Below are 11,400 nucleotides of genomic sequence, written 5' to 3'. Positions count from 1 at the left end.
ACATGGTTGGAAACAAACATCAGACAAGGATTGTTCATGTCTCGGCAGATGGATTATGTGAAATTGTATATGGAAATATTGTAATGAAAAATGTGAGGACCCACATTTATATGGTTCGCTTCAAGTAGTAACGAGTGAATATATCACATGTAACGAGTCAAACTCGTCTTAATACAGCATGCCCATTATTGCAGACGTCTTTAATTTACATGGAAATTAATAGCACCATGAATAAGAAAAATGCCTCCAGGGAAGCTCGGATAACTCTTTGCTAAGCAGTTTTACCCTTTGGCAATTAAGTTAACTACCACTCCTGTATAGAGAATGTTAAGGCAATTTAGGTCTTCTTTATTTAAAATAATTAGGGAAAATAACTCTTGGGAAATAACCGGAAATGTTTTGTCACTAGTGAACCAAGCCATGCAAACTCTTGGGAATAAAGCACATGCAATGGATCTACCTAAAAAAATTATTTATGGTACTTTGAATAGAAATTTATCCACCTTTATAGCCCGCCTTGGTCCTGTGCCGGTGTGACCATGGCTTGGTCCTATGCCAATGCATGATATCAAGACATGGCATGCACGAGAATGAGCACGCGGACATGGTCTTGCGCCCCTGCATGGGCCTGTGGAAGCAGCGCGAGTGCGAACAAGATGTTACAGAGTGCTTATAAGAAGGCATGAACAAGACCAAATGGTTGCAAGTACGCATCCATATCACATTACTTCATTGCTACTTCCTGGTTAGTCATTCGTACACAGACAACACGATATGGAGGGTATTAGAAAGGAATCTTGTAAGGATGAAATTGCAGACAAAATGCAAAATGGAATGGGCATCGGCAAGGGAAAGGATGGGAAGGTAATAGCTTGCATGAATCCATTTTGTTTTGTTTTGATTGTGAGTTTTGTGATGAGTATACTAACAAAGTTTCAAATCATAAAGAAAAAAGATGTATTCAACTGGCGGAACTGGCATGGAATACAAATTTATGAGGACCTATGCCTGGTAGACGGCGAGTTACCACCACTCTTGGCACGGAATGGATCAACCAAGGGTCAGATAACCAAGGTGAGTGGTGATCCTCAAGGCTTTAGTTAGTTAAAGGGAATATTATATAGAGGTCGTGAGAGGTAACAGTAGGTGCTGATTAAAATCATGCAGGATGAAGTAGAGGAGGAAGGGGAAGAGGCAACAAGTAAGAATCGGAAGAATAGATAAAATAGACAAAACAATTTGACCAATAAGTGCATTGATGTACTGAAAGGTAAATGTTGTGGCCGCCGACGCCATCCGCCAATCGCCCGGTCAATATCATCGTCATCGCCTCGTGGGGGTGCCAAATCCAGTTGCGAAGTGCCAGAAATAGGCATGGTAAAAAAGAATATTTGCATTCAAGGACCACAGATGGTTGCGGACCACACAATTTTTAAGGGTGAAATACTCATGCATGTAATTAATTATAAGTGTTAGATAAATACTCATGCATGTAATTGATTATAAGATGGAGATGGAAAGGCGTGTTGTTTACTTTAACAATACACAATTGTATGCATGTAATTACTGTTCATATTGTGACTAACTTTCAAACTAGGTCAGCCTCATCAACATATTCATCATCAACATATTCATCATCATCATCTGAATTTCTATGTTTTTCTATGTAAGAACGGTCTTCCAACTGCCTCCTCCTTTCCATCGGCCTTTCCTCCTGCATGTTTCTATCATTTCCATGATCAGACTTGTTTTTCTTGTTATTTGCTCCTGCAGGTCTGCCCCTCTTTTTATTCTTTTTCGCTTCAAGGCGGTCTTTATTCTTTTCCAACGTTGGGCATGTCACTGAGTTATGTGTTGAATAGAGGTGACAAACGCTGCATCTTCTGTTTCCCTTCTTCTCTCCTTGTGCTCCAAGAGTGACTTTATTCTTTTCTGATGATGTCTTGCAACGTCCCTTTGTCTTTGCTTGAGGTGGTCGATCCATTGAAATCCCCGTCTCCTGTGTTACACCGACCTGTCCATGTTTTTATCATAAAAATTTGCTCAACCATAATATAATATTAGTTCTTTAGTGACTGCCCAGATTATCTCACATTGTGTGCTCCTATAGTGTTCTGGACACTGGACTCCCTATTCTCTCTCCCATCCCATCTTCCTTTTCCAACTCCCTGCAGTTCAATAATCATTTACTCATTGTCAGTTAAAATTTGACACATACAATTATTATATGCACTCCAATTCCAAGTTTCATCCAATTTGAATTTACCTCTGCTGATACTCTATCAACATGATCATGACATATGTCAATTACTGTGCCAAGTGCATTATTTGTTTGCCTGCTCCCCTGTAATCAATAGAATAGCATACTGAAAACCATGGAAATAACAGCATACTCACAATACAAAAAAACTGAAACACACTAATATCCGGAACAAACTAAAAAAAGACATTTTAAATAACTGACAATCTCTAGATGACATTTTGAATAACTTTACTCTCTTCCAAAGGATGCAAAGTACTAGTTCGGTCTTGGTGTCTGCGGTTCACCAAGCCAGTGAAAATCCTAGAGACTGACAGCATCCATATATCTATGGCACCATTTAATCAGCTTATTTACTTTGCAGTCTTTTACGGAACAAACAAGACCCTATCCAAGCAGGTCCTTCAAAAAAATCAAATGGAGACAGAGGTGATGGCCTCTGCAGTATGCAATAAGCCTATTGTACGGAGACGCAAGGTATAGGACACATCATGGTTCTATTAATCTGAACTGAGATTCAGCAAAAAAGAACTGAAATGGTTCACACTCGTACAAACGAAAGCACAACCAACACACGCAGCAACGACAGAAGAGTTAGCTGTACAAACCTTGAAAATGGAATAACCAAGCACTAACTGCATCTGTATCTGTCACCTCTAAAAAAAAGACTGCATATTATTATTGGGAGTGACTACCCATCACTCGGTTGATAGTTGATACAGTTATCATCCACTTTTTGAGCCAATCATAATTAAACACGTCATCGGTATGATATATGTATATAAAACGACACAGAAACAATGATTGAAAAATATGATAAAATCAACCAGATTTTCTATGCAGAGCAATAAAAACTGATTGACAAGTAACAAAATAATCAAACCAGATTCTCCCTCTCTGCCCAAACGCAACTACTCACAGGAAAAGTCACGTGCCCTCTGTTCACATCCAACCACTCCGATTCCTTTTGGCAAGCTAACTGAAACTTATCATCTTGGAGGCCAAGAAAAAAAAAATAAAAGGAAGGAAGATAGAGCCAAAGATAAGAAAAGAAGTGCTATTTGCTGATCAGAAATGGACATTCTAAAAGCAATACTGTAAAGACAGATACTGCTGCTAAACACCAAAAGTTTAGAACCAGCACACACGTATACCACTGACAAAAAATCATTGAACTGATTACTGAAAAAATCATGCAAGCAATAAAATAAATATTGATAGAATTAAAAAATTTAATAATTTATGGCCATCGAGCACCAATTTCTGAACCAGAGAATTGCAGTGTAATTGAAAGCTTGGGTATATGCAGGCTACTGAATCTGAATAACTTTGCAGTCAGAGATGGTTCCTTTCTTTTTCAGTCAAAAGGCACCAGAAACATAGTAGCCAACAGATACTGTGCTGGAAAATGATTTTTGAAGTACAACTGAACTGTCCATATTGCTATTATGGATTCTTGTTCACTGACAGAAAAGGGAAGAGCGCTCTGGCTGCAAGAAGCCTAGAACAGAAACTTTTATCATTACTTGTGGTACATATAACCTGAACTGAAGTTATCTGCTGGAGACAATGACGGAGCATAGTAACACAAGGAAACACTTGAAGTGGGTCAGCAAAAAAGAAATGAAACGGTTCACACTTGTACAAACGAAAGCACAACCAACACACGCAGCAACAACAGAGGAGTTCGTGTGTGAAGAAATGGACCATGTTTGAGTTCTGGGCAAGTCAGCATTGGCATTTCTTCAGACACGGTGCTAAACGAAAAAAAAAACACCCCAACTGAAAACTGATTGAGCAGCAGCTATCTACAGTTCTAAAAAACCAAACAAGCTGTTGACGGATGGGTCACTGCTGAAAAACGGTTGTTCAGTCTCTCCTAGCAGCAAGCACGAGCAAAGATCAGAAAACAAAAAATAGCTTGATGAAGCTTTAAAAAAGAAACGAACGAGCGGGAGATTTCAAGTCAAATTTGCCAACTAGTTGCTGCAACTACTGGACGGTGACCTTTTCCATGTAAGAAAATTTAATCCCCAATTTCAATTGTGAAATGTTGCTGGTGTGTCACGGCCAGTGAAGCCTGCAACTTTCAACTGCGAAGAAGGATTTGACAGCAATGAAAATTACTGTAGACTGAAATCCAGAGCAAAATAGTGGAGAGAAAAATTCAGAGGAAGCACAACTGAAGATTGAAAATATTCAGACTGAAAATTGAAACAATAAAATACTGAAATATGAAACACTGAACCTTCCAAGTTCAAGATAAGACAACAAACAATTAACAAGAATAAATAGAATAGCATATTGAATAACTGAAATAATAGGATATTACTCACAACAAAATAAATTTTCAAAACTGATCGGACTCTGAAACTTGAAACCATATTTCACATGTAATGGTACTGAAAACATATTATCTAGCCAAACAATGCCACCTTGTTGGATGGCCCAAATAAAAATCAATTACCTGTGTACCCTCTTCGTGCCCCCGCACATCATGCTGACCCCCCCTCTCCCTATCATCTTGCCTAAATGTTTCCTGTGTTTCACCAACATTACCACAATTTTCGTAAAAAACTTTATAACTTGGAACCATTACCATACACTCTCAATTCACCATTCAAATACCTGTCCAGTTGTATTCCTTCCTGTCGCATTTGAATTTGGCCCAATATCATGCGGGACGTCTTTTATTTCGTTGAACAGGCTATCCATTACTTCAATTGCTCTTTGGAACGCAGCATTCGACATGGTACCTGCTTGCACAACTTTTGTGCTCTTGGTCAGTAGCAACTTTGTTCTATAGCTTGTTGTGTTGCCATCGGCTCCTGTCAAAAGCTTGTCTTCCCTGCTAAATGCCAATTCATTTCTTGCAAACTTGGTGTATCGCTTAAAAATGTACTTCACAGGTATTTTATCAACTTGAATGTGAATGAAGGTCCGCAGCAAATGCACGCAAAATAGGCCTACATGGTACGATTTCAACATCCTTATGACTTAGCAGAGTACACCAGTACGAGATTAAGAGATCAAAAACTAATGTTCAAATATTTATGATACCTGTGTGTTCCCATTCTCTACACTCGCAACTGAAATCACCCTTCTCTTTGTCTGCCCTTACTTTGAATTTGTGTTGCCCCCATGTTATCTTCGCAGTCTTGTTTGTGTGACATACTAGGTAGCAATTCCTTCCTGCTTCAGTGTTGTCCTCAATTTTATATGCAGTGCAGTCTACTACTTTCTTCTCAAAGTCTTTAAACACATTTCTAGTGTAAATTCTTCCCATTTGTATCTCAAATTCCCATTTGCTCTTCGTAAGCGTCTTGCTCTGCATCAGAAAACAACACACCTACATTATAGATTTCACTAAAACCAATAATGCATTCTTATATTATGGGTTCAAAATTTGTTTACCGTTCCCTGGTAAGTCTCTGCAGATTCCTTCATCTTCCTTGTATGCACAAAATTCAGCACTTGCTTTGCAAACCGGTGCAATGCTGTTTTCTTTCCCACAAAACATTTTTTCATTATAAAATTAGTGCTTTCGCTGCGCTGTGTAGAAGCCATTCTTCCACAATATTCACCTTTGAAATACGCGGGGATATACCTGCTGCGTTGATCATAAAGGCTCTGAAGTGCACTATTTTTTTCTAGATTAAATTCTGTTATTAGTTCCTTCCATGCCTCCTCGAACTCTCCTTGTGTTAGTGGATGGTTTAGCACAGAATTAAATTTTTCCTTGAAGTCTTCTTTCTCATACATGCTATACAATTCATTCAGGTTGGCTGATAGCTTGTTGACTACATGCCACCTGCATATTTTGTGAGTTATCCCTGGAAACTCCTTCTTGATTGCTGCTTCCATTGCTGAATCTTGGTCTGCAAGTTTTGTTTCACATGCTTTCATTTAAATCATGAAAATTGATAGTATATCACGAAACCACATTACACTTGGTTATTCCAAGCAACTAAATTTATCATATAAATAAACTTATGCAAAATATAAAAAATTGGATACCTGTCAGAATGCATCTTGTTCGGTTTTTTCCCATGCATTTTTTAAATGCTCTGAAAACCCACTCGAATGTTTCCGTTGTTTCATCTCCGAGTAGTGCACATCCAAAAACAGTGTTATGGAGGTGATGGTCAGAGCCAACAAACATAGCCAGTGGTTTATCATAAACATTTGTTTTATAGGTTGTATCAAATGACATTGCATCTCCAAAATCTACATATTCCCCTTGCATGCTGGCATGACTCCAAAATATGGTGTGTATACATCCATTCAAGTCAACCTTTGCCTCCCAGCGGAATTGGGGGTTTTCTAACTCACAGTCTTTGAAGAATTCCAGCAGCTTGTTGACGTCATTTGCATGCTCCGCCCTCATATTAGCCGTCTTTCTGCAGGTTAGTCGTACATAAGCTCATCACATATCGATAAGAATTGAAAAATATATTATGTTTTGCCACTCACCGGTTTTCCAAATCTCGATCTGTCATCGCTATATTCTCCTCACCTCCATGCATATCTCTTAATATGTTTCTAATGCTATGGTTAGGGACATCATTTGATTGTAAGTCATCAACATATTCTAGAAGCAAAGGATTCTTGTACTTGTGCGCCCTCATCTGTTTTGTTTCTGTAGGTTTTGGGAGCAACACGTGGTTATGGTTCAGTCTGACATCTGTAATCTCTGCAAATTCTTCACTATTTTCTTTGTCACATCTAAACTTTAGCTTGATGAATGCCAGGCATGATGTCTTCTTTGTTGTCTTGCCCCTGACGCGTTTTGCCTCGTTCCCCTTGTAGTATTTACCTATTCCATAATTATTGCACCTTAAGTACCTAGTATAATCTGTTTTGTTAGCCTTCTTTGGCTGGAAACCTGCCCTCTCAGCATATGTACAGTAGAATTTATGTGCTTCATCCTCTGTTTTGAAGCACATACCCACTTTAGGAATCAAAGCTTGGTCCAAGTTTTCTTTCTGTTCTAAAAAAATAATTCTCATAACCATTTCAGAATTATATGCTTACCATTTACACTACTGAAACAAATAGACTGTTTTTAAGATCTACTCAACTCAAATTACCGGCAAGGCCAATATTACACTTACATGGCTGTATTTATGCTCTTCGTCTGGTGTCACAATCACTGATGGGTCAACAGTTTCAGGCGGTGAGAACAAAGTTATGCTACGTCCTTCTTGACCTGAATGAGAATAAAGCTTAAAATGTATGAAGCTGTACAAACCTTGAAATGGAATAACCAAGCACTAACTGCATCTGTATCTGTCACCTCTAAAAAAAAGACTGCATATTATTATTGGGAGTGACTACCCATCACTCGGTTGATAGTTGATACAGTTATCATCCACTTTTTTAGCCAATCATAATTAAACACGTCATCGGTAGGATATATGTATATAAAACGGCACAGAAACAATGTTTGAAAAATATGATAAAATCAACCAGATTTTCTATGCAGAGCAATAAAAAACTGATTGACAAGTAACAAAATAATCAAACCAGAATCTCCCTCTCTGCCCAAACGCAACTACTCACAGGAAAAGTCACGTGCCCTCTGTACACATCCAACCACTCCGATTCCTTTTGGCAAGCTAACTGAAACTTATCATCTTGGAGGCCAAGATAAAAAAAGAATAAAAGGAAGGAAGATAGAGCCAAAGATAAGAAAAGAAGTGCTATTTGCTGATCAGAAATGGACATTCTAAAAGCAATACTGTAAAGACAGATACTGCTGCTAAACACCAAAAGTTTAGAACCAGCACACCTTTTACCACTGACACAAAATCATTGAACCGATTACTGAAAAAAATCATGCAAGCAATAAAATAAATATTGATAGAATTAAAAAATTTAATAATTTATGGCCATCGAGCACCAATTTCTGAACCAGAGAATTGCAGTGTAATTGAAAGCTTGGGTACATGCATGCTACTGAATCTGAATAACTTTGCAGTCAGAGATGGTTCCTTTCTTTTTCAGTCAAAAGGCACCAGAAACATAGTAGCCAACAGATACTGTGCTGGAAAATGATTTTTGAATTACAACTGAACTGTCCATATTGCTATTATGGATTCTTGTTCACTGACAGAAAAGGGAAGAGCGCTCTGGCTGCAAGAAGCCTAGAACAGAAACTTTTAGCATTACTCGTGGTACATATAACCTGAACTGAAGTTATCTGCTGTAGACAATGACGGAGCATAGTAACACAAGGAAACACTTGAAGTGGGTCCCAGATTAGTCTACTTTGGAAAAAAAATGTAACATTCAACTGCGAAGAAGGATTGGACAGCAATGAAAATTACTGCAGACTGAAATACAGAGCAAAATAGTGGAGAGAAAAATTCAGAGGGAGCACAACTGAAGACTGAAAATATTCAGACTGAAAATTGAAACAATAAAATACTGAAATCTGAAACACTAACCCTCGGTTTGGCAGCATGCTTGCGGTGTGCGGTTTCCTTCGGTGCTTCTTTCACTTGAACCATTCCCTTGGATTCCTTGGTAGACAAAGTTGCAGCCTGGAGTGTCAACCTGTTGCATCCCTATATTGCATCTTGTCACCTCTTCAACAGCGACACCCTCTTCGTTCATCTCTGCAACACATCTATTCTTTCCTACTTCATCAAATTGCAGCCTTCTCGTTGCCATCCTTATTCACTGATCAACAAATGTCTAGGGCCCTTCAAGACAATTGTACATATTTTTCATCATTACTCAATGTCAAACATTTTGGAAACAAAAACTCTCGAAGCCTACACCTCTCCTTTCCTTGTCTCAATCTCTTATATTTTTCTTTCCTTATGCAATTCATTATTTTTTTTGCCTATTGATGCATGCAGATTCATAAATTTCCTTCATAACAATCGGATTGTTTCTATAAATCTAATTTTCCATCTCTCTTTCCCATGTTGCTTTCTTTGCTCCTACCTCCGGCTTCAATTGGGTTGATTGGGATCAGTTGTCATTTCAGACATGGCACGTGTATGCACAGAGCAGAAACTAATCTCCACAAATTAGTCAACAATCAGTCCCATTGAATGAACTGGTTCAACAATCTATAAGAGTGCATCTATAAATTGGGGATGCAATCAACAGGAAAAGAATCGATAAGAGCCTGTCCCATTCACTGAACATGTAATTCATTTTTCATACCACAATCTAATCCCCAAAACAAATTTATGATCATGTAGGTTATTATGGACCAGAAATTGTACAGGATGCACTCCTATTGAATGAGCCGGTTCATTCAATCCTATTGAATTGATGGACGCTTTTTGCGACAGTGACATTCAGAAAAACCAAACTGGACTTGCAATCTCTTTCAAAGCTTGCCCATACATGTTGAACAGAGAAGATCCAAGGACTAAGGTTTCCAGCAGTGATTTACCCTACCCCAAAAGTAAATATAAAGTGTCAATAACAATCAACTGTGATTACCCTCCCCTGACTTTACTACCCTGCAAGTGCCCCTCACCTAAGATTATCAGTATGACTCCATGGTGGCATTTAGTATCGGAAAGGTGCTTTCTTTCCCTTAAGCAACTTAATGGTATGATAGCGACTGACAAAAAATATCAGGACAAAAGTTTGACCTCATAGCTGATCCATGGAAACTGGTGAATCAATCCGTATATATAGAGTGACAAATTTAGTCACTGGAAATCAATCAAAAGCACATCAAGTTGCAAGATTTGAATGAATGAGAAGCGAAATCCTCAGGTCAACTGCTACAGCCAAGATTCTACAGTGCAATATTAGGCCCCAAAGCAAAGGTAGCACAGATTATTCATGCATCGAATGAATCTCGCACTAATCAAGAACGTATATGCTACTACATAGTGATAACATACAGGATCGTGTAAGGCAAAAAGGAAACCAGGATGGAGAGATGAAGCAAATGAACGCAGCAGCAGGGCAGCTACAGGATAAACAGAGAGAAGGTCATGGTCTGACCTCGCTGTCCGATGGTGAGGGCACCGGGCGCTGGCCAACGGGGGGTGCCGGCCGCCGGGCGCGTGCAGGGCCGGAGGGGACGGCAGCGGTGGCGGCGTCGGGCTTCCGCGGCGGCGCGGGAGGCCAGCTGGGTCGCGGGTATGGCGCGCGTGAGGCCGGCGTGGGCGCGCGAGGCCGGGAGGGGGCACGGCGAGCGCACGGCGAGGGCTCCCGCTCGTTCGTCAGGCCAGGGCGGCCGCAACCGCACGGCGTAGCAACCGCACGGTGGTGTTTAACCGGGATATTGACTTCCTGCTCGGAGTAGCAACCGCACGGTGGTGTTTTTTCGGAAGAAGGCGCGCACGCCCGAATCCTTTTTTTTATTGGAACAAGACGCTGGGTACCGAATAACTCAATAGTACCCGGGTACTAAATAGGGTTGGCCTATATATATATATATATATATAGTGTCATTAGATGAAATCTAACTCATGATATATTTAGATCGACTGACATGGAAAGGAAGGTATAGAAAACCTTTACGAAAGGACTTTGAAAATGCTAACTCGGGACAAAGAAGTTGTCGTCGTGTTGGCAATCGCTTGAGAGTGAGGCGCATTTCACGAAAACTTTTTTAGTGTTCCACCGCTTACGCCGATGAGCAGTTGCTGCGACTGCTGCACATTTGGCGACTTAGTAAACAACAACTATTTATAGCATTAATTTGGTATATATATCGGCTGGCCCAATTATTTGTCCCGGTCGTTGAAGTAGCTCGCCACCCGGGCAGGTGGTACGTACAGTGCGGAGCATCTCCCCGGATGCCGCAGGATATCGCGTCGCAGATCGTCCTTCAGATTACGCTATTCCTCCGACGACGACAGAAGCACAAGATCCAAAACCACAAGGCCTCTCATATTAACAGAGCGAGATTGATGGCCGACCTACCCTGACCTGACCAAATATATAGTATATGACTAATTACAGTATCAAATAGCAATCCTGAGCACTGCTGATTGACTTCATTGCCGTGTCTGAGTGTGTGCCGTACGTGCGTACGGATGAGTGGCCGATGATGGCCCACGGCCGATCGATCGATCGATCTACACCGGTTTCCTCCTCCCGGCTCCCGTGACCGTGAATGGGAGTGGTTACAAATCAGGTGCTGACGACATGACGGA

General features: G+C 40.1%; 1 protein-coding gene and 1 long non-coding RNA gene across 2 annotated transcripts; one reads left to right on the top strand and one right to left on the bottom strand.

Annotated features, from left to right (window-relative positions):
• Positions 1–506: 506 nt before the first annotated feature.
• Positions 507–1,305, top strand: LOC136533177 (uncharacterized). Its single transcript, XR_010778409.1, has 3 exons — positions 507–864; positions 949–1,074; positions 1,168–1,305. It is a non-coding gene; the product is annotated as an uncharacterized lncRNA (long non-coding RNA).
• Positions 1,306–1,583: 278 nt separating this feature from the next.
• Positions 1,584–10,601, bottom strand: LOC136533176 (protein FAR1-RELATED SEQUENCE 4-like). Its single transcript, XM_066525742.1, has 12 exons — positions 10,241–10,601; positions 8,710–8,967; positions 7,375–7,469; positions 6,734–7,245; positions 6,278–6,660; positions 5,675–6,138; positions 5,321–5,588; positions 4,889–5,226; positions 4,728–4,799; positions 2,267–2,344; positions 2,094–2,168; positions 1,584–2,014 (listed from the first exon to the last, which is right to left on the bottom strand). The coding sequence occupies exons 2-12, from the start codon at positions 8,933–8,935 to the stop codon at positions 1,589–1,591; spliced, it is 2,937 nt and encodes a 978-aa protein (XP_066381839.1). The 5' UTR covers positions 8,936–8,967; positions 10,241–10,601; the 3' UTR covers positions 1,584–1,588.
• Between the last annotated feature and the right edge of the window lie 799 nt (positions 10,602–11,400).

Source organism: Miscanthus floridulus, unplaced genomic scaffold (assembly GCF_019320115.1).
Source record: "Miscanthus floridulus cultivar M001 unplaced genomic scaffold, ASM1932011v1 fs_799_2_3, whole genome shotgun sequence".
NCBI classification, from domain to species: Eukaryota; Viridiplantae; Streptophyta; class Magnoliopsida; order Poales; family Poaceae; genus Miscanthus; species Miscanthus floridulus.
The sequence above is the reverse complement of the archived record's forward strand: the minus strand, read 5'-3'. Positions and strand labels throughout refer to the sequence as shown.